Here is a 24,101-nt window from a genome sequence, read left to right as displayed (position 1 = left end):
CCTCTCCAAAGTCTTCTTTGAATTTGTCGGCCCTGTTGCGGCTTGGCTTAATGGTGCAGCAGTAGAGGTGGCGCTGTCGTTTCGAGCTTGTGCAGTCTTTGAGGTCGAACGACGGCACCAACGCCACTGCCGGACTGTTTCGGCAGCATCCCTGTGGGTCGAATTGTCTGTGACCATTTGCTTAAGCACCGCGCACTCCTTCTTAATTCGAGGGCAGTCTTTCGATGAGGCAGTGGGTGAGCCGTTACAGTTACCGCATTTAAGAAATGTGGACTGACATGCATCTTCCGAATGGGGTGCTGTTCAATTGTCGCAAGGCCCAGCTTCTCTCTGAAAAGTTATTTGACGGGTTAGGGGAACGAGATTCTGCAGGCGTGCGATGAGCTCACGTGCTCCCACGCGGCGCACTACAAGAATAGTTCGACGCGAGCAATAGCAACTGGAACTACACGCGTACATTTGTTGTGGAGCACAAAGAAAAAAAAATAGGTGAAATTATCCCATTCCTTGCCACATGTATACCAGGCGTGAATCATGTAAAATAAATAAATAGAGAAAGGCCAGAAGAATTTGCTGACAAGAAAGAAGGACAAAAAAATGAGAAAACTAATTTAAAGTAGTTGAATACCAAAAATATTTAAAAAAAGGAAGACAGAAGGGTCTTTTGGTTGCGGGTGTTGGTGTTCTGACTCCTGAGCCTTGAATTTCCTTCGGTGGCTGTTCACTGCTCAATTTGTTGGAGTTCTTTGGGGAAGTTGCTGAATCTATATCAATGTGTTTGCTTGGGACGATCCCTAAGATGGCATACGTTTTTGTTGATTTTCGTTTTATAAACAAATCAGATGTCCTTTCTAAGCTGGCAGAGAGTGGGGGACAATGCCGCCTCGTTTGGTTCCTCACACTTTTAGATCGCCAAAACGTTTGAATGTTAAAAAATGATGTATGTCTTCTATTAATTCGGGTTTATAGTTGTAAATAGTTCGCGTGGTTTTACTTATTTGATGTTGAAATTTGAGTGTGTTTTTCGATGTACAGATGTAAAGGCCAGTTTTCATAACATTTTCTCCGCAAACACGTACATCAACGTTCAACTTTTGAAAATTTTTGTGGGTAAAAATTTTTTAGCAGGTAAAATTATTACCGGTAATAATTGCCTCGCATAAAAGTTTGTTCAGATTGAGCAGCTGTATTCCTAGATCTTCGTCGTTCACAAAGGACGTTTTTTTTCTTTTTGACAACGTCAGCTGCTTTTTTGTGTGTTGAGCCATCTGTTACTATCTGCTTCAATACGCTCCGTTTTTATTCACTACTGGACAGTCTCTTGGTGAAGTTTCTTACTTGACCACAGCGGCGTCATATTCCAGTGGACCATCAGACTTATCTCTCCCGAAAACCACCACCAATGCCTTCGCTTCCACCACCATCAGTCGAAGCGCCAAAAAGACGCAGAAGAGACGAAAATGGCAGCGGATGTCGCATGACCGTCGTTGCCGCCAATGCACGCCTAGAGATAGATGACTTAAGATTCTGCGAATGATCTCTGCGACGAAGATCTGCGTGTCATCGATCTGTTGAGGTCATTGATTCGCACAATACGCCCACTCCTTACCGGATCGACAACCCCATCAGCGCGAAGCGCACTGCAAGCACTGGATACCTTGGAGGCAGTCCGTGCAAACCTTTTTTAACCCATATATGCCCAAACTAAGAAAACATGAAAAAACAAATAATTTTTGTTACAAAGAGGACACTGGCACTCTTAGGAAAAGGTAAAGGTTATTTTATTTACACTCACTTCAAGGCAACACTATTTTCAAAGCCGTCCTACATGTAAGACACTGGGCTTTAGGGGTGCTATGTGCGGGTGTGGTAGACCTTGAAGCACTTCACGTGCACACCCACGTCGCACTTCTCGCAACGAGTTGCTGTCTTCTCGTGGCAATGAGCGCACCTTGTCTGCTTGGCTTGAGCAATAACAATATGATCAGTGCGGTCAAAACGACTGACTGCTTGAATGGCGGACTGGCGGGCTTTTCCACGGGAGGGCTTGCATCCATATTTCTTCAGGTAGGCCATAGCAATAGACCTCCGAAAACAAAGATGCTCCATGTTCCCATTTTTCAGCTTATACAGCTGCAAAGCATTGTTCACGGATGCATCGAGAAGGTAGGTAAACAGAGATGAGTACCACCTTTTTTCCTATGATGGCCGTCCGATATTTGCAGATGTTTTGGTCCATTCTGTCTACACCTCCCATGTTGGCATTGTATTTAGCAATCAATGACGGCTGGTTTACCGCAACTTTTGCCTTTTTTTCGCTAGAATATCGTTTCACCTGCTGCGTTGGCTCCGCTCCATGTGCATTTGAAACAACAGTAACAACACTACTGTCCACCCAACGGCACAAAATTACTTCACTCTCACTGTCCACTCTGTAATCAAATGTGCCTCGTTCTTTACCTTTGATACTCTTTTGTGCTGGAAGTGGACATTTTTCAATACTGTTTTCATGGACAGTTCCAGTGCACTTCACGCCCAACGTGGTGAGTTTTCTAACAAGCTTCAAGCTCGTGAAAAAATTGTCAAAAAACACGTGAAAACAAAGGTCAGTTTTAGACTTGAGCCTGCCAACCATGTCCACCACAACGGAACCTCCGAGACCAAGGTCATTTTTGCTTTCAGGGGCCACGCCATATTTTCTTTGGTAGGGCTCAGTTGACAACAAGTAGCCGAGAGGTGTGCACAGGCACCACAGCTTGTATCCGAATCAGATTGGTTTTCCTTTCAAGAACTGTTTACACCCGTGCTTTCCGAAATATTCACACATGCTTTCGTCGGTGCTGTAGCATTCTGAAAGTGGTGCGTACAAAAGAAACTTCTGATTCAGAAGCTTCAATAATGGCCGCATCTTGGCAAATCTGTCATCCTGAGGCAGGTTGTTGTTGTCGGCAACATGCAGATTCGAAAATATTGCTTCGAAACGGTTACGCCTCATAGAGTTCGCAACAAGTTCGTTGTGGCAGTCTTCAGAAATTTCCCACAACATTCTCCGGCGAGGTACAGGCACGTACCCGCTAAGAAGAAGCACGCCTATGACACACTTCATTTCTTCTTCTGTCACTTCTAGGCTCCGATTTTTTTGGTCGGCATATCGGTTAGTTTCCTTCACGAGAAGCGCGATGACGTCGTCATCAAAGAATTTCTCGAATGCATCTGCGGGAGTGAGGAAACTTTCATCCTGTTCCTCTGCCAACTACTCAATTTGAGGTAGCTTTGTCTTCAAGTCTCTCTTGTCCCAGTTTGCGCTGGATTTTGCGACCTTTTTGGCTGGCTCACCCTCGTAGTCGTCACTTGATGCATTGTCCAGGCCAACAATTTCCGCTCGAACGACGCTTCCAGGCAAGCGAGCCATGTCAGTGTCTTTTTCATCCCCGCTTTCTTCGTCAGTCCCTGTGACTGCGAAATTGTCCGGCGGTAATATTGCCAGTGTGGAGGGCCCGCTGCCACCAGCATCAACAAGGTCTAACACATCGTTCAGAATTCTTGGTGGCGCTGTTTCCGCATAAAACACCGGACACGGTGTTCCCTCCCTGAAAAAAAAATCATAAAACGTGATCAGGTCGAATTTATATTATCTACTCAGCGTAAATGTTAGCCAGTGCATTTTTTGTATTATTATAGAGAAAGAGGCGGGATCCATGCAGTGTGGCGAACAAAAAACCGCGAACACAAGGGTATTATCACATCCTTTTCAAAATACCCGCCGAGAACAACTCGTCCATAATACACCAGATGGCGTAACATGTCAACAAGCCTTGCGTGAAAGAAGCACTATCGTCACTATTGTGCTTACCCACATCGTGAAACTACGTAGCGGTTGCTTCTGGGCACTTACACCGCTCCATGACGCCTAATTTGCCCAGTGTCCTAAATATAGGACGGCTAGGTTTAGCGCATTGTAACTTATCACTTCCTGCATTTTGAACAACACTACTGAGCCTAGTTAATATACATACTCTTATGAGGCGGTCGACACATCATTGAAGTTTTTCGACAGTGAATAAATTGTCAGTACTTACTTTTTCCTCGGCTTCATGGCGTCTTCCGTACAGCGTGTGTGCTCGGACGGAGAGTGGAGTCTACCACGCGGCAAAACGAAGGGCAAGCACAGTGTAGGCTTGCACACATCAAGGCGGATGCTTGTTGGAAGCATTGTAGGGTGGCGCTACTGTTCATTTAAAAAATAGAGATGTTAGCGCACATTAAAAAAGCGTCCTACATGTAGCACACTGGGCACATATGGGTTAACATCATAGTATGCAGTGCCCTTTAGCTAAGACATCCGAAGTCGATTCGACCTGTGACTGCTCACACGAGTGTCTGGGCATGCGCGGTACGCGCACTGCTGTGCGTAGCGTTGTACAACTTGTGCTCTCTTTCCTAATCTCCTAATTTATTTTCTCCTCCCGTTTTCCACTTTCCCTGTGCAGAGTAGCACACCGGTGTAGCCGGGTTCACCTACCTGCATCTCCTTTGCTTTTCTTTTTATATGTTTTCTTTTTATAAAAGTCTGCTAGAAAATGTTGTGGGATGTGATTTTTGATCCAATCATGAAGTGCAGTTTTTTAATCACTCTTTACAACATTGCGTTCCGTTTATGTTGTGATTCTTTCATTAGCTGGACGTTGATGAAGCGTTACAGGTATCGTATTAGCTCTCCCGGCCCTAAAAGCTCTATTGGCAAGCTCCAATGCTAAGTCATTGCCGAAGTCTCTTGCATGGCCTTTACTAAAAAAAATATGACCTTGTTTGTTGGCTCTGTAGAGTTAATAAGTGTCTTTTTTCATTAATAAATGCGTAGTGTTAATGCGATTGTTTCTTCCCCTCAGACACGACAAGCTCTATGTGTTAATTCAAAAACTTTCATTCTTTTGTAAATTTTCTATATATTGTAGTGACCTAAATATAGGTGCACCCTCCGCTTCAAAATTTTAGCTGTATATGGCTAAGGAATATTGGCATGTGTTTATAATTGTATTATTGTTGTCCATGTATACGAAAAATTTACCAGTAGTTGTGTCAGTTTTGGAACCGTAGGTATATATAGGATTTAAAAATGAGTTTGATGTATAGCTTATTTGTTTCGTCGGCATACCTATTAGGTTCCCTGGGTGAGTTCTTCTAATATCAAATTTACTAGTTCTTCGATAGCTTTCAAAAACTTTACTCCCAAGTAAATGTGTTCTTAATCTGAAGAATCCCATAGATTTATATATATTTGGGCTTCTATTTTTATAGTAAAGTGGGCAGCAAGGATTTTCCGGATGACTGACAAGGCTATGTTTGGTGTTGTACGAAAGGCTTTTGTTATTTTAAAGAGAGGTATGCATTGAATTGATTGTAGTTTGCGGATTATATGTGTGTGGCCTGTACCAAGCGGGTGTCGCATACGTTGTCATCCTGTCTGTCGCTATGGCATGTTCCTATTTGTTTGCTTGTCATGTCCCATGTGTTTCCCGAAAATCTATCTAAATTGGTTAGTAAGTTCTTTGCTTTGAGTTTGACCTGTTCTTAGTGAGGGCCGAATGAAGTTTTGCTGTCGTGAGTAAGACTTAATATTTTAAAGAGTTGGCGCGTACTATTTTCCTTCCACCTAGATTGATGATCGGAGGCCAGTTGTGGTAGTATCTTCTTTTACTTAAAAATTACTTTTTGATAAGGTAGATGTAATTTATTTTTTGATTATTGATAAAATAAGCCTAAAGCCTGTTTTGATGTTTCTTTTATAGAATTGTGGGTTGTTTATTGGATTATAACAGTCATCTGGGAAGGCTTGAGTTTTAATGTTTTTGAGAAAGTGCATTTTTGATAAATCTTGATTTACATCGTTCCAAAAAAAAGAGGACTTAGTGGTGATTCCTGTGGTGATACTTGCCCAAGGTGTATTTCGATATTTATATATGCCTCATTGTATAATACTATACTATCTGTCAAAGAACCCATTGCTAGTTTACCTATGTTACCAGGAAATTTATTATAACCAATATATTCTTTATTGTGTTTTGCGTATATATGATTAAAAACTACAGTGAATTTATGATGAGCCCCACTTGCAAGGACTTGTTAACATCGGGAAAATTGCTCATGAAAGACGGAACTTGAAGTCGACCCATGCGTTGCTTTGCATGCTACTCATGGTTTCTTTTAGGGGGAGATGGCGCAATTTTTTTTCTTTCCTTGCTCCCAGCTTTCTATCTTTGTCCCTATTCGAGTTTTTGCTGTCGTTTTTCCCTCAAATAATTTTGATTTCCTACCTTCCTTCTTCCTATCCGTCTCTTTATTTCTCTCTCAATTTCTCGCTTGCTTTCTTCCCTTTATGCGTAATTTTGCCAGCATCACGTCAAGGGACGAGAGAAAACGACATTCCAAGCCCATAAAGTGATCAGCATTCAAAGTAACCGTTTAAACATTCAATAAACACACCCGAACGTTACAAAATGTAGTTCACGTTAATGAGTTATATTTTACCCCTAAGTGGGTAGGGGGGGAGGTGTAGCTGGGTAGCCGACCACCATATAACTGAAATGTCTCTCTCCCTAATTTAGGCTGAGATGCACAAAGGCCGAGTGTCACACGAGACTGCAACTAGGTTGCGCGCGAAATGACTTCATCGTGGGGAGAATGCGCCTCGTTGAGAACAGGTTCGAAGCAGGAATAACGCTCGTGTTATTCGTTTTTCCGATTTTTCCTTGTATTTAGGCAAGCTAAACATATTGAAAAAGTGCAGCAATTGGAGAAAACACAATATTCTGGACAGTTTGTTAATGTGTACTGTGAAAAAACAATTCGGCAGATTCCACGTACCTTGAGAATCAACTTCATGCGAAGCATGCGGATGGAAGATGTTCACATAGGAACAGCGCAGAGAGATGAATCACGAAGGAATACTAAACAACATGACCACTGCAATGTTACTTTTTGATGTAAGACCATTGTGTTCTATTTATTTATTTAGCGAAACGTTACAAAGTGGCTATTATTATATGTACAAATTCACGCACAGGCACACCCTAAACATCCGCATAAGTTTCAAATAACCAGTTGTTAAAGCTGCGTAACGATGGAAACAGCAACAAGGATATTGTAACAAATGTAGCAGACTCACAACAAGGATGTTCAATTTACACTGTTTATTAAGAGGCGAACTTGTGCTTAAAGTGAACGACGCACAACAATTTAAGGGCCACTCACCAGGCCCCACACCGAATTTTAGTTATAGAGTGGAAGTTGTTGGGTGCCCGATGAGGAACATTTTGCCCCAAAAATTTTTTGAGTTTGTTCATCACGAGCGGAGAAAACAGGTTTTTTGAAGCGGCGCGAAACTAGGATGAGAGGAGGCGAGCTCGAAACTCTTGTCGCTCGTCCACGTAGCCTTCGCAAGCCAAATCTCTCCCCCACCCTCTCAGGCATCTGACCAAGTGTTCACGTGCGCATGGCGTGCCCAAACAAGTCCAGCCCCTGAACACGCGAGCGACGTTGCTTTGTTGACCAGCGTCATTTTGGGGTCTTCTGCCTGTTTCTGTGCGATGGTTTGGAAACGCTGGCTTAGACGCGGCAGAATAGGTGAACACAACGAGTGCGCGAACGCGTAGGAGCGTTCCAGGGTGGTCGTCTGCTCGATGCGCTGACCGCGGGTACACGAACGCATGCGAAACGCCGACACATTAGCCCCGCATCTCGTTGCAATTCACAGAAGAAAAAATGGAAATAAGACGCTTGCGTTCCCCTATTGCGTATCATTATTTATCTAGAGCTTTGTTATTCTCTTCAAACAACATTTTACATAACTACGCTTGTCTTGTTAAATAATTCACGCCATGACCCATGCCACTGTTTGCAACGTCAGAGCAGAGTCATCTACGTAGAGGATCAACGTCACTGCATTGCCGTGTACGTAGGGCCATTCCTATGCCTACGTCATGCCCTCATTCTCTACGCGTGCGCCGGCAGAGGGGAGGGGGAGGAGCGTTCATTTGAAATTTGACTTATTTTGGCAGACGTGACCATGAACGCCTCGTCTACGCATTGCGCTTTCTGCTCAAAATTGTCAAACGTGGTGAGTGGCCCTTTAAGAAGAACCGAAGGTCGGTAGTCATCGTTCTCTTCTTCTTCACGCGGGTCGGCAGTTCGGTGGAGTCCGTGCGCATGCAGGGCCGGCTGCTGCATTGCGGCTGGCTCCATCGCTCGTAGTTGTGCCATCAGCGCTTCTCTTTGTTCATGTTCATGACGTCCACGTGGTGCGGTGCATTGGCGATTTTCTGTGGCAATATTAGCAACCTTGAAAGTGGTAAGCAGATATTAAGAGCGGGTGCTTGCAAGGATGGTGGTCCAGGGCACTGCTACATAAATTAACTTCAATGAATGGCGCCTAACTACAATCGACGTTAACCCGACCTGACCCTTCTGTCATAGTAGTACATATGTATTGTCCATAAAATTGAACAGCCAGCAATGCAACGGCGATTTATGTTCTCCGAACATTGCATTCCGTTTGAAAGGTAGTTCTGAGACCTGGCGTGGCTCTGTAGTAAAGTACTTGGAGGCCTCGCAGAATGCTGGAGTTCGCTTCCTGCTGGGGACCTGAATCCTGCTGAGAACCCGACGTCAGCTTTTCCTTAACGCTCACGTGTTAAAATTACCCATGTGTGTTCTTTCGTTCCTGGGTAGATATGAAGTGTCAGTAAGCCCTGGCACATACCCACATACCAGTGGCACATACCCGCGGGCGGGTATCTGCAACTGTCTGGCGCTTAGAGTTAAAGGGGTGATTAATGCCATGTTAAGGGGTTGATCATGAGGGCACCTAGGTGAAAGCGGCTGGCTAGATAGATAGATAGATAGAGAGATAGAGAGATAGATAGATAGATAGATAGATAGATAAATAGATAGATAGATAGATAGATAGATAGATAGATAGATAGATAGATAGATAGATAGATAGATAGATAGATAGATAGATGCTCAAACAGCCGGCAGTACGCGAATAAATGCTTCGCCTTTATACAATGGTGCTGACATCCAGGCCGGATAGTCACAGAGAAGCTGTTCATGGGGCCAAAGTTATATAGCACTAATAAGGATGCTCTTGAAGAAAGTCAAGCCTTGACGATTCGCTCTTCCTTTCTGCATGTTCTGTGTACTTGTCCTTCTAAGGGCAGGCGAGCATTCACCGTGTACCATCCCTAGCAAGCCCATAACCATATATTAAGAATGTTGACAGGGCTGATCCACATAAGCACACTTTAGTGTTTGTGTACGTACGCTGTTTATGTGGCAACGCTGCTCTGCTTATATTTGCTTTAATATTGTTCGATAACGGGGCACACTGAAGTACCAGAGCGTGATGGAATGGCTTTCGAAGTTTGTCAGATAGCTTGCCTCTACGTGAGATACCTCGACATAGTTGTGCGTTTAGGTAAAAAAATTACAGCATATACAAGGAGTGATTGATGGTGAGTAGGGCAAAACTTCGGAGGGTCATCGGTAATTCATGAATCTCTTTGTATGTCTGTCTGTATGCCTGTCTGTCTATCTGTGTGTCTGTCTGTCCACCTGTTCGTCTGTATGTTTGTCTTCTGTCCATCCATCCGTCCGTCCGTCTGTCTCTGTCCATCTGACTGTCAGTCTTTGCGTCCGCCCGCCCGCCTGCCCGCCCGCCCGCCCGCCCGTCCGTCCGTCCGTCCGTCCGTCCGTCCATCCGTCCATCCATCCATACATTCATCAATCCATCCATCCATCCATCCATCCATCCATCCATCCATCCATCCATCCATCCATCCATCCATCCATCCATCCATCCATCCTTTTGTCTGTCTGTCTGTCTGTCTGTCTGTCTGTCTGTCTGTCTGTCCATCCGTCCGTTCATCCGGCTGGCCGTATTAGCGCCACCGGCTGAGTGAGTCATACAACTAGGTGGCTACAAACCGGTTGCAAGAAACACAAGCATATACAGACCCATGGCAATAGGAGCTTCACCTCTGAAAAAAGTCAGTTTTGCAGCAAGGCCCTAGCAAGGAACGTGATAGCAAAAAAATGGAGTGCCACACTGAAGACTCCCCATGCCCAAAGCTTCATTGAAAAGAACTCACTGGAAAAGGCGCGAACTAACGATTGTCACATTTACTACATCATTGTTTTTGAGCAGCATGCGGCAAGTGTCAACTATCAAGAACGTCACGCTTTTAGGCATTGCCTTTTCCATTCAACTGTGGTACTTCGAGTGACCCCTCTGCCACTAGAGCCACGCGATAACATCTAGCTTGAGGGGGGCTTAGAGTTACTGTGTATGCTTCATTGAGAGTGATGTAGAGTAACTTGTGATGCGTCTGCCATTCTCCCTTTCTTTTTTTTCGCAGCATATAGCCAATAGGTACAGAAAAAGACCACTCTTTCGTGCACATAATAAAAAGTTTTTGACTTGATAGAAAATGTAAAAGTCAAGAGTGACGCAGAACAAGCTATAGCTTCTCGGAGATCTGCTTAGCGCCGTTGACAAGTGGTGTATTTAAATGGCTTGTCGTTATTATGCAGTGCATGCAGAGCGCGTGGTAGAGCATGCAGAGCCCGTGACTCGCTGCACAGCTAGCACTGCCATGCGCCTGTGATGCACCTGCAATGCGCCTGCGATGCAATAATCGCAGTGGTGGAGCAAGTTACCTTTCTTTGTAATATATTTGGCGAATTTTACTACAGAAGTATTACACAAAATAATGTTCTCGTAAGGCAATTCTTTGAGTCTGCCGCAGCAATGTAGTGGTTACGGTACCCAGCTTCTGACCCTAAGGTGGTGATTTTCATCCCAACCGAGTTGGTCGCACTTTGATGGTCGCCAGATGCTAGAGGCTGATGTCTATGTCTGTACACATAAAAGAACACCAGATGGTCGAAGCTTATGGAGCTCTAGTTTGCAGCGTCCGGGCTGCAAACTTCGTCCGGGCTGCAAACTTCGTGGCTTTAGGAAGTTAAAGCCTTAAATAATGTTATTTCTTATAATTTTGAACGAGGCTCTGCAGCCATCGCTAATCTGAACTAACAATATCCCAAAACAAGTTTTAAAGCCCAAGCCGTTTCCTCGTCGAAGGCGGATGCTAACAAGTCTGCACCAATGAGCATTCACTTTCCACTGACGTCAGGAGCCGGAATGCTTGTGACTCAGCCTTCTCGGAGAAAAGGTGAGTGGCCGCCGCACTTCAGCCATCTGGTGGAGGCCTCTCGCATGGTCTTAAGTTCTAATAAATATTATGACTTACTAAGCAAGAGGCAGAGAAAAAATGTGTAAGCACCATATCCAATCCTGTCTTATAAAGTGCATAGTAACAACACATCTTCCGCATTTCATACTCTGACTCAACGTGGGGAATGCCATAATGATACTGCCACAGTGATGCAGTATTGTCCCAAGTCTTCATATTGGTCGTAGATAAACTTTCCTAGAATGAATGACCCAGAAAATAACTTCTCAAAAATGTGACAATGCAAGAAAAGTAATGTGTTATAGATAAGACAGTTCCTAATGTTTATCAAATATTTTGTTGCCCAGATTATCAGGAGGGAACACATAGGTAATAGCTCAATTGATTTGTTATTTTATTTGTCGTGTATCTTTCATGCAGCATGCGGCTGAGTGCGTTTGAAAGGAAGACTTGTATTAAGAAAAAAGCAGCGACAATATGAGCTAAATAAATACGTGGCATGAATCTTTACTGCGGAAATAGAGAAATCTGAAATGATAAAGAGGTCTAAGGTATATTTGAAGAAAGGACGCTGTGTAACTCGAATACAAAATTGCACAACTTCTTAATAAGCCAGAACTACTCTTAAAGAGAAGGCCAACCTCACAAACCATAGAGTTCCGCAAGGAAAGCTGGTAACACACACACCACTTGGGAGATGGAATATACGGCACACTAGCGACCGTACCAGTCTAACATCGGTGACCTGCCCGGCACTAGGCAGTTTTCTCCTTTGCTCTCCTATTTGACATTTACTTTATGTCCGGGGTCGGGAGTTTTACAGTCATGTAACGCCCCCCTCTATTCTACACGCACAAAGAGGAAAGCTTGTAAGCGTGGCGAAGAGCCGTGATAGCACAATAGAGATGAGATGTGCAATTGAAAGCCAGTACACTGTTGTCACTACTTTTTGTGTCTCTTTTGAAAGCCGGAAAGGAGACTAATGGCTCGGGGTATTAAGAAAAGCTTCACGACTCCTTGATTATACGCCACATCTGTCACATGAAGACACCACTGTCGGCCCACCTAGTTCCTCATTCCTATGTCATACTACTCTGCGGAACCAGAAAAAATGATATAACTAGACGAGAAGTGGATAGCTGTGATAAACGTTTACGTTGTGCTTCCATTCCACAATTCCACGCCCCAATAGTTTGTTATTATCAGGAACATGCAACGCGAAGGTGGACTTTTGTCTTGTGACTTTCACAATCACGCTGATTCATGGCATTCTACTTTAACACATGAACATTTTTTCATGAAGTGAGTCCTAGTGTAACAACTTACCAAAGCATTCCCAGTTACGTCAATACTCTATTGAGAAAATTATTTCACTTTCATTCATCGTACCTTCAGTACACCTCCAGAAATTTGCACTGGGCCAATAGTTTTTATCTTTTTCTTGAATACTTGCAGAACACTGGCATTACAGCATTAAACGAACCGTGCTGTTGTTAAACATATATCACTACAGCCAAGGAGCTTGCGATATTTCACTATTTTCCGCCATATTGCAGAATTCCGTTCATGCATGTGCTATGTAATGCTCCCATGTGATTTCAGTGGTAGAGGGAGTCACGTTCATCGCTATATTCCTGGTTAGCTGATGTGGTATTAAAACAACTCCAGAAAGACTGCAGTTTCTGCTTAGATTTCGGACTAGGACAACTTTTTTGGCAAATAAAAAACTGTCTCCCTGAGAAAGCTGGAAGAATTTTATTGTGGGTTCATGCCATAACTGCGTGGTTGTGGTTAGCCTTTTTATTGATGACTGTACAAGCCACACTGTACATGCTTGATTGTCTCTTTGTTGTCAACTTTAATACTGACGCACTCTTAAAGATTGCCCACTTGCTCCATATCACGACAAATCGCTTCAAGATGATTACTTAACTGAACTGATAGTTCATCTGAGCTACAGCTCCTCTGTTTCGTGTCAATACATCTCTGCGTTGTCAAAATTATCCACAAGTTCATAATGCGGATATCAGAGCTTGCAGATAATATTTATCCACAAGCTGTGATAATGAGAAGCTATGTACGAAAATGCGTTCTGCCAAAGGTATGATGTGGCCACATGGTAGTGGCGCTCGGTTCTGCACAGGCTCACATTTCAAACCTAAAACTTTCTTTCAAACTTTATTTACCAGAGCTAAACTGGAAGGTCGGCAATGCTAAAAGCTGTGAGAACGGCTTGACGAAGGCCCTGGTGACCTGTACATACACATGGCAGTAGCGTGGAAATGATTAGAGGTACATAACTTGCAAGTACTAATATAAACCATGAAAAATACACACTCACTCAAAAATGATTTCACGATTGTATATTTTAAATCACATGTTATAAGTGTGCAATAAAAAAGGAGTCTCCAAGAATCAAGGTACATCATGCATAGACCATCACATACATTGACACTTATGCACATTAAAGCACACTTATATACATTTTGTGAAACACTAAATACATACATATGCAAAATAACAAGATGTAGCATGATGCAATGTATTTAACACAAGACTAAACTATAAAACATACGAGATAACGAGGAAAGGTTGTTGCGCATGTTCCTATGACGCCAGAGAGCAGAAATGAGAGTGTAATTGTTTCTTGTTGCAGGGAATCGTATTTTCGAGCATGTTAAGTGCTTTGGGAACGTTGTAGGCCAAGGCTTGGCATTTATACGTGGCGCGGAAATGCTGCACAAACCAAATATCTGTATTTATTGTGGGAACTGAAATGACACGACGCTCGAGACATGAAAGCAATTTAATGAAGTTGGAGAGCTCCCTATTTGAGATATAAAGTGTGTGCAATAAGCGAAATGTATAAAGGTTGTCAGCTCGTACTATACTGAATTCTTGGAAAGCTTCACGCGTTGTTCCGAACGGGTCAATATTTACAATTTACCGGACAATCTTTTTTTGCGGAGTAATGATTTTATTTATGTTTGCTATGCTTGTCATGGCTCATACAAGAGTACAATACATTAGATGTGAATTAAACGGCGCATAATATATCTGAAGTTCGAGCATGAGAGGCAAAATGTTATGACAAAAAGACATCACTCCTGCTACCTAAGAAAGCTTCTTACAAACACAATTTACGTGTTTATCCCCGCCACTGTTGGAAGAAAAATTAACTCCAAGTATCTTGTGGGTATCAACAATATCTTCCGGCGCTGATTAAAGGACTAAAAGTTGATGAGAAGCGAGTACTTTATTTTTGGCTTGAAAAACAATGGCTTTGGTTTTATTTTGATTATATTAGGCCGGTTTATTCTGGCCCACAATGAAATCCTTGATAGTATATTATTTGTTTTACCTATCATCTAAATTAACGCCATCAAGGATTATTGTTGAATCGTCCGCATATATCACGTGTTTGACTTTGGTGTTGAGTTGAACCGTATCATTAATATAAATATTGAACATCAGCGGACAAAGTATACTGCCTTGCGGTACACCACAAGCGAAGGGCAAAAATGGCGAGCTATTTCCATTCTTGTTAACACTTTGGCACCTATTGTTAAGATATGATTGAGTTAAATATTTGCCAACACCACGAATGTCTTATGATTTTAATTTCTCTAAAAATATATTATGACGAAGCGAGTCAAATGCATTACCGAAATGCAGAAAGATGTCAAGTGCTAATTTATTTTGTTCAAAGTCGTGAAGTATAACCTCCGTTAATGTCACCAACGCAGTTTCAGTGGCCTTACAGCACCTAAAGCCCAACTGCGTATCTGTTAACCCATCATGTTTATTAAAGAATTTCGTATTGCGGACATGAACAATTTTTTCTAAGCACTTAGAGAAAACGGGAAGGACCAATATAGGCATGTAGTTACTTGCTGTGCTGCGGTCACCACCTTTAAAAATTACTGGTACTCGACCTTTTTTCGTGGCTTCTGGAAAAAAAGCCGTGTTCTAGAGCTAAGTTACATATTTAGGTTACATCACTAAGTAAATGTAAAACGTATTTTATTGGTGTGAAAAGCAAATCATCTGCATCAAAAGATTTATAGTTAATTAGATTCTTGAAGAGTTCGCATACTTCCCTTTCATTTGTTGCGTCGAGAAAGGCACTTCGGCTTACGTGACTACAACTGGCGACAAATTCCGCGTTATCATTGCACAATGCAACTGCATTTATGAAGTATTCATTAAAATGATTTGCGAGTGTCGCGCCATTTAAATATTTACCCCAAAAGAGTATAGACTCAGGCAAAACTTTTTTATTATCACGACCGAGTGTTGTATTATAAGCTTCCACGTTGCACTTGACCAATGCCGTTGGATGTGTTGAAAAATACGCTGATAGTAGGTTTTCGTCGCACGCTTAAGTTCAGCGTTTATTCTATTTCGAAGCTTTGTAGATATTTTCATAGCTTCAGCAGAGTGCGTACCTAAACAGATGTGATAACAGATGTGCTTACACTTTAACATCGTCAAATGTTCGCGCGTGACCCAGGATGTTCTTGCCTTTCTTGAAGATTTTCATATTTTGAAAGGAATATGTTTTGCGTAAATGAATTTAAAAATGTGGATGAACGCATCATTATCGCTATCGTTATTTTTTTCAATACAGATGATCAGGATTGATTAGATGTATCGAGAGTGAAAGATTCAAGACTTCGAGATGCAATGCCATGTATAATATGCAGCACTTGCAGCGTCCCTTTATCAAGAGGTTTGCATAAATAGTTCATAAACACGGGACAATGGTCACTTATATCAGATGGTAATGTACCTGCGCTATAAATTACTGTGCCAATATTGGTAATGACAAGATCTAGTGCTGATGCAGTGGAGCACAATGTTTGTGTAGGCGTAATGATTAGATTTTTCATTCCACCAGAGAGTAAAAGGTTATTTAGCTCGCGGGTGACAGAGTTTTCCTCCATTACGTTAATATTAAAATCTTCAGCAGAAATAAGGAGGCAGTTATTACAACAAGCATACTCCAAAAAGTTACCATAAAGCTGCATGACAATTGCCACGCTTCGGCCGGTAACTTACCGAGGTCAGCTCATCTTTAAACTGCACTGTAAGTACTTCATAATCATCTTTTATCTTACTGAACTCAGGGATGACGTGGCAATTCTTTTTTTTGTCGTAACGAGCAAAGCCACCCCTCCTGAGGGAACTGCCAGAATTCTTCTCTATTTTATGCAGCGCCTACTCTAGTTCATCCAAGCCAGCCAGTGAGCCGATTCAACAGAGGAGATGCACTGCCTGAGGCAAGGCAAAACACAAACCATTGCTTGGCAGGCAGACGACTATCTCCTTATGATATTTGCAGAGAAGGACGCAGATGCACGGCCAAATTTAGGGCCAAAGCTCCTCTTAGTCTAACCTTGTCCTGCGTAAGGCGTAACCGCCAGAATCAGACCAGCAGACAGACAGACAGACAGACAGACAGACAGACAGACAGACAGACAGACAGACAGACAGACAGACAGACAGACAGACAGGCAGACAGACAGACGGACGGACGAACAGATGCACGAATGGACAGACGGATTGAAGTATGATCAGAAGAACGGATGGATGCATGCAAAGGCGCATGGACAGATGAATGCACGGACAGACAGACAGACAGACAGACAGACAGACAGACAGACAGACAGACAGACAGACAGACAAATATGTCAACGAACAGACAGACGAATGGGCAGACGGACGGGAATATAGACAGAAGCACGGATGGATGCATGGACGGGTGGATTCACCGATGAACGCACGGACACACAGACGGACAGACAGAAGGACGGAGGACAGACAGACAGACTGACGAAAACAGAGACAGACAGACAGACAGACAGACAGACAGACAGACAGACGGACAGATGCACGAATGGACGAATGGATGAAAGTATGGACGGAAGCACGGATGGATGAATGGATGGGCGCTTGGACGGATGAACGCACGGACACACAGACGGACAGACAGAAGGACGGAGAACAGACAGACAGACTGACGGAAACACAGATGGACAGACAGACAGACAGACAGACAGACAGACAGACAGACAGACAGACAGGGAGGCAGATATGCCAACGAACAGACAGATGAACAGACAGACGGACGGAATTATGGACAGAAGCAGGGATGGATGCATGGACGGGCGCATGGACGGATGAACACATGGACACACGGACGGACAGACAGAAGGACGGAGGGCAGATAGACAGACTGGCGAAAACACAGACAGTCATACATACATACATACATACATACATACATACATACATACATACATACATACATACATACATACATACATACATACAGACAGACAGACAGACAGACAGACAGACAGACAGACAGATATGCCAACGAACAGACAAACAGACGGACAGATGCACGAATGGACGAACGGATGGAAGTATGGACAGAAGCACGGATGAATGCATGGATGGGCGCATGGACGGATGAATGCACGGACACACAGACGAACAGGCAGACAGAAAGACGGAGGACAGACAGACAGACAGACAGACAGACAGACAGACAGACAGACAGACAGACAGACAGACAGACAGACAGACAGACAGACAGACGAAAGAACGGACGCACGCTTCTTCACTCATCTTAGTTCACTCCATGGATATGCTGCCATTTTTATGGAGCTAACCACCAGTAACCTTTTTCTGTTGGCTGCGCGTATGGACAATATAGATGCAGTTCAAGTCTAATGAAATAAACTAACAAGAAATAAATATGAAAATGTAAACACAAGTTTTATAAGTTTGCGTCTGCATTTATAGCATCTAATTGATATCCTATTAAGTAAGAATACAGTAAGTGATAATTAATAACTAGTGTGCTGTGTCTGAGGTATTCTGAGAGACAACACTGTAGCAAAAGTTGCAGAATCACAGAGAAACGCACCAGTTATCAAGTATCACTCACTTTATTCTTACAGAACGGGATAACAATAAGATGAAGCAAAAGGAGAGGCAAATTTATATTACAGGCGTTTACAATTTCTCGTTCGTTTCGTTTGTTAGACTTGAACTCTATCTATATTGTGCATGTCTGTAACCAGCAGCAAAAAGTTACTGGACATTTGGCTCGATAAAAAAATATGGCTGCATATCTGCTTGCCTCGCTGTGAATTTGGTCGAAGTGCCGTAGCCTTCTGCCGGCCAAGCGAACATTCATGTTTTGCCTTGTCTCAAACAGCACCCCATTCAGGTTAAATCGGCTGCATCTGGATGACATTGATAATATACAAGAGGCGCTGTGTAAATTAAAAACGCCATCGGGCTGTGCCGTTGGGAAATATGAGCTTGTGCAGACCCCAAGGCCACTGCAAGGTGGCTACACCATATCGTCGGCAGAGCGATTTGTCGTGAATAGCGTCCCATTATCGGCTAAGCGTTAAAAACAACCGCTTTAGGTTGCATCCCCCTAGAATATAGCGCTGTCCTGCCGCTTAATCCCTCAACGTACAACGAGATGCGTGTTCTGTTCCAGTAGAAATTGCGTCTAGGCTGTGAATTCAGTCTCTTGGGATCATCACTCTCACTGAAACGTTTCAGCAGTTCATACGGAGAACGAAACTCAGCGGTCCATGATTGCATTTCTGGTAATGTTGTAGTTGAGCTTCAAAAGTGAGTGATTGAAGGGGCGTATGTTCCATCTAGCTCGCTTTATTGAGCGTAATAATGTGGTAGGTTACGCATAGAAAATGTTATACAGAATGATATCCTTTGTTGTTTAGACTGCAGTGAAACGTGTGTTAAATAATGGAGAGAAGTGTAATACATTCAGAAGCACATTTGATAACTATCGAATCAATCAATAAGTGTGGAACATAAAAAAGAAGGAATTTTTTCTAACCTCTTCACTATCAAATGAATATATAGGCTAGAAAAAAATTCAGCTTGAAAAACTTCATTTTCCCAGCTTTCAAAAGGGGAAACACACCTAAATACCTTCCAACATCTATGGCTGAAACTGCGTTTAAACAAGCGGGTACTTCAGTCAGAAGTATTTCCAAATCAAACAAATAGATGTGAACGCTGGATTTCAGTGCTTCAGATATTTTTCATTTGAATGCCTAACGTGTTCGAAGATAAAGTTGACGTGAAATGTAAATCCATTCGTCACATTAATCGACTTGGACATCACAAAGGCAAGTGCCCAAAGATCATATACCTCCAAGATTTCAACAAAGCAGAGGCAATATTCGCTAATGTAAAAAAGCTAAAATGCAGCTCAATATTCGTAAAAAATGACTACTTTGCATCAACATTAAGAAAATCAAAACTACTCTTGGAAAGCCATAAGGGTGAAAAGAAACCCGGAAAGAAGCTCTCTAGCTCTTATTCACGACAGACTAACAATAGATGAGGAATACTTTTATTTGGATCAAACGCTGAACAAACGGGTTAAAGCAACAAAAAACACACAGTCAACGCACGTGAAAGGTCAGTGCGATGATACGTCGACATTATCTTGCGACTGGCACGATGCCTGCATTGTAATAGCCCTAAACAAGTCAGAATATTGATTGTAAACGCCCGCAGTGCGAAGAAACAGAACTGAATTCTTAGAAACTTTGTGGCAACAGTATGATCCTCATGTGACTGTTTTAACAGAAACCTGGCTGAATGAAGAAATGTGTGACAATGACATACTTCCCTCTTCTTACACAAAATTGCCCCGCCGTGGTGGTCTAGTGGCTAAGGTACTCAGCTGCTGACCCGCAGGTCGCGGGATCAAATACCGGCTATGGCGGCTCCATTTTTGATGGAGGCGAAAGCGCTGTAGGCCCGTGTGCTCAGACTTGGGTGCACGTTGAAAAACCCCAGGTGGTCAAAATTTCCGGAGCCCTTCACTACGGCGTCTCTCATAATCATATGGTCGTTATGGGACGTTAAACCTCACACATCAATCAATTACACAGTATTTCGTAAAGATCGGCCGGCTAGGGGTGGTGGTGGGGCTGTCATACAATAAAGATAGTGTTCAGGTGGTTTTATTAGATGACGTAGTAGGTATAGAAAGCCTGCGTGTCGAAATTTCCAACAGGGGCGAGAATTTTAAAATGTACGCACTTTATAGACCTCGGGATGCCACAACGGATGTATTAGATATGCTGCATAGTGAAATTTCAATACACGAAAATAAAAAGAAATGTTCTCGGTGATTTTAACTTGCCGGGAGTAGATTGACAAGGTATTGCTGCTAGTAGCTCACATAATACATACGCTAGCATTATCTTCAATAGTGTTTTAAGGTATAATTTATTGCAGGGAGTCCATGAACCAACTCGCGTACAGAATACATCTAGCTCTGTGTAAGACGTGACAATAATCAGTCGTGATTTAACTGAGACACTGTAGAAGTCCAGCCAGGGCTCTCTCATCAAAATCTCGTCAGCATATTGTTGCCGCTTCAGCCACTACAAAAGTGTAAAGCACGTCTCTGCACGTTCCCTTAAAGACTTTGAACACGCCAATGACCCAAGCATTCTTGATTACATGCAAAACTGATTGACTTCGAGGGCAACGATGCTTAATTGCTTTAGAACTAGTTTAAATAAATGTGTCACTATTGCGTCGATAATTTTGTCCCCAATAAACTAAAGAAAGTCGAAAAGCAAACTACTTGGTGAATCTAAAAATCATTTACCTGAAACTCAGGACAAAGAGATATAAAAAGAAAGATGCGCAGAATGACAAAATAAGACAGACTGAAGATTACCTCGCAGGTGCACTTCGCGCAGCAAACGATTATTACTTCAACATACCGCTTTCTAACCTCATTAAAATGAGCCTGATAAGTTTTAGCAGCACATAAATGATAGCGAAAAACCAGTCACTCAAATATCAGTTGATAGGAAGCTGGTGACAGATTGGTGAGACAATGCTCAGCTCTTCAATAACTACTTAACTACTTTAAAAGTGCTATCTCTAGTGCAACTGTATGCGCTTGTGACAACACATTGCCCGAACTATCAGATGCGAGTTTTGTATCGTATGCTGGGGTATTTGTTATGCTACTTAACTTGAAAACTAAGGGTTCTTGTGGTCCCGATGAAATCCCTAACATATTTCTCAAACGACGTGCAGAGCTTCTTGCCAACTTTCTTGTAAATTTGTTTCGCGTCTCAGTCATTACCGCACAACTGCCCAATGACTGGAAGACAGCCTGGATTGGTTCTGCAGTCTGGAAAGGTGACAGGACGTTTATACAAAATTGTCGTCTAATTTCACTGACATCCCAAAGCTGCAAACTAGTGGAGCATATTATAGCTGATTGTGTCCGTGAATTGCTGGAAAATAATGCTGCGATAACAGAACATCAACACGGCTTTCGAAAAGGGTATTCGACGATAACCCAACTCATAACGATAGTTCATTCATTTGCTTTGTTTCTTGATTCTAATGGCCAAGTAGGCATAGTATTTCTTGATTTTAGCGAATCTTTTGACAAGGTTTCACATGATAAACTAATCATATAGCTAAGAATTCTTGGCGTCCCTCAACACTTCATCAGATGGCTTTCTGCATACGTGACTAACAGGAAGCAATAAAGTGACATTGGAGGTGAACTTTCTGAAAGTTTGGCAGTCGCTTCAGGGGAGCCCCAAGGCAGTGCCCTGGGCTCTACTTTTCTTCGTTTATATTAATGATATTGTTAGCGTAGCATGGCCTGGTGTTCAAATCCGATTATCTGCAGACGACTGCATATTGTTCAATTTCAGATTTCAGATTTGACATTTTTTTGATGGTGCGAATACAAGAATGTGACATGTGTGAAGTATACAAAAGGAGGTCCCAAAGTGAAAGAAATTGTTCAAAGAAATTTTTCACCCTGATCATCACTTTGAGATTATAGCAATTTAAATAACGTATTGTAATGACGCGAAAAACTGGGAATGGTTCTGAATGCTGATAAAACCGTACTCCTCCCTATAACGTGTAAAAAAAAGCACCCCTGCCTTTTACTTACCGGCTTGGTTCTCCACCACTAAGGCAAGTCGATAGCTATAAATACTACCTTATTGTGCAATAAACATATTCTTACAAGGAAACTTATATTTGCCGATATTTACGATGATTACGCGCGATAGCAATGCCTGGCACACTGGCGGGCTGGGACCAGTCTCTATCCACTTCGAAGTCTTTTCTTTCAGGCAGGGACCCTCTACCGCTTTATGCCCCAATCCCACTACTGCCTTGTGGCACTACCCCGCGGCGTTAAAGTGCCGACCCGGCGCTTGTCACGAAAGGGGAGTGTTGGGTGACACATGAGGCTTCAGTCTTACGACGTGCACAACAGTGGATGGTGGTGGCATTGAGTGCGCTTCGTCGACGACTCGCTGTATCTCGTAGGTGAGGTTTGTGATCTTGCGCAGGACTTTGTATGGTCCGTCATAGTGAAATAAAAGTTTTTCTGAGAGGCCGATGTGAAGACATGGGGTCCACAAGAGTACGAGAGAACCTGGTGCATAGGAAACTTCGCGGTGGTGATGATCGTATCGATCTTTCTGAGAGGCTTGAGAAAGTACGAGTCGTTCTCGGGCAATCTGTCGTGCTGCCTCGGCTCGCTCTATGGCATCGCGGACGTATGTGACAGGGGAGCTTGAACCAGCGGGAAGGAGTGTATCAAGAGGCAGAGAGGGTTCCCGTCCATAAAGAAGGTAGAACGAGGAATAGCCTGCGGTGTCATGTCTGGAGGAGTTGTAAGCGAAGGTGACGTAGGGTAATGTTGCGTCCCAGTCACGGTGGTCTGGAGAAACATACATCGACAACATATCCGTGATAGTGCGATTCAGGCGCTCTGTAAGTCCGTTAGTTTGTGGATGGTATGCGGTTGTGAACTTGTGGTTCGTGGAACAGGAACGTACGATATCCTGGACGACGCGAGATAAAAAGTATCGGCCTTGGTCAGTAACGAGCTGTCGAGGAGCGCCGTGATGCAATATGATGTCATGCAGTAGATAGTCGGCAACATCGGTAGCGCAGCTGGTTGGAAGAGCGCGGGTGATCGCGTAACGTGTCGCGTAGTCGGTCGCCACGGCAACCCATTTGTTCCCGGATGCAGAAGTGGGAAATGGCCCGAGAAGGTCGAGCCCTACGCGGTAGATTGGTTCAGCAGGGATCTCGATAGGGTTAAGAAGGCCAGCTGGAAGCGATGTTGGTCGTTTTCGACGTTGACAAAGGTCGCAGCTGGCGACATACTTTTGCACAGAGCGATATAAGCGTGGCCAGAAAAAACGGCGGCGGTCGCGATCATAACTGCGGGGGACTCCCAGGTGACCAGCAGCAGGTTCATCGTGAAGCTGTCGGAGAACATCTACATGCAAATGGGAAGGCACGACGAAAAGGCGGTCAGGACCATTGGGGCGCATGTTGTGGCGGTAGAGAACACCTTCCTGAAGGAAATACAAGTTCAGAGAAGTGGGTGGAGTAGCGGAACTCAGGCTTTCTATGATGGGAAGTGAATCCGGGCCGCGGCGTTGCTTAGAAGCGATATCAAGGAAGTCTGTTATTGATAAGACGCAAGCCTCCGTAGCTCTCTCAGTGGCGTCTGGTGGATCCACTGGATACCGCGACAGGCAGTCGGCGTCTTGATGGAGGTGACCAGATTTATACACGACCGAGAAGGTGTATTCTTGGAGGCGGAGAGACCAACAACCAAGACGTCCCGTGCGATCCTTGAGCGAGGAAAGCCAGGAGAGAGCATGATGATCCGTTACAACAGTAAAACTGCGGCCGAAGAGGTACGGGCGAAATTTAGCGAAAGCCAAAACAAGAGCAAGACACTCTCTTTCAGTGATGGAATAG

At 43.4% G+C, this 24,101-nt stretch overlaps 2 protein-coding genes across 3 annotated transcripts in view; both read right to left on the bottom strand.

Annotated features, from left to right (window-relative positions):
• The window catches only part of LOC119186381 (uncharacterized), a 188,185-nt gene that overhangs the window by 72,617 nt on the left and 91,467 nt on the right, over positions 1-24,101 (bottom strand). The window lies entirely within an intron of this gene.
• Positions 1,765-4,469, bottom strand: LOC142785213 (uncharacterized). The gene is made up of 2 exons (XM_075883664.1): positions 4,080-4,469; positions 1,765-3,590 (listed from the first exon to the last, which is right to left on the bottom strand). The coding sequence occupies exons 1-2, from the start codon at positions 4,211-4,213 to the stop codon at positions 3,254-3,256; spliced, it is 471 nt and encodes a 156-aa protein (XP_075739779.1). The 5' UTR covers positions 4,214-4,469; the 3' UTR covers positions 1,765-3,253.

This window comes from Rhipicephalus microplus, unplaced genomic scaffold (assembly GCF_043290135.1).
Source record: "Rhipicephalus microplus isolate Deutch F79 unplaced genomic scaffold, USDA_Rmic scaffold_19, whole genome shotgun sequence".
NCBI classification, from domain to species: domain Eukaryota; kingdom Metazoa; phylum Arthropoda; class Arachnida; order Ixodida; family Ixodidae; genus Rhipicephalus; species Rhipicephalus microplus.
Note: the sequence above shows the minus strand (reverse complement) of the source record. Positions and strands in the feature narration are given on the sequence as shown.

Excerpts from the sequence above, each read along its gene's own strand:
- LOC142785213 (XM_075883664.1), bottom strand. The coding sequence starts at position 4,213 with ATGCTTCCAACAAGCATCCGCCTTGATGTGTGCAAGCCTACACTGTGC. Across the intron at positions 3,591-4,079 it reads GCCATGAAGCCGAGGAAAAA|GGAGGGAACACCGTGTCCGG; the intron begins GTAAGTACTGAC and ends TTTTTTTTTCAG.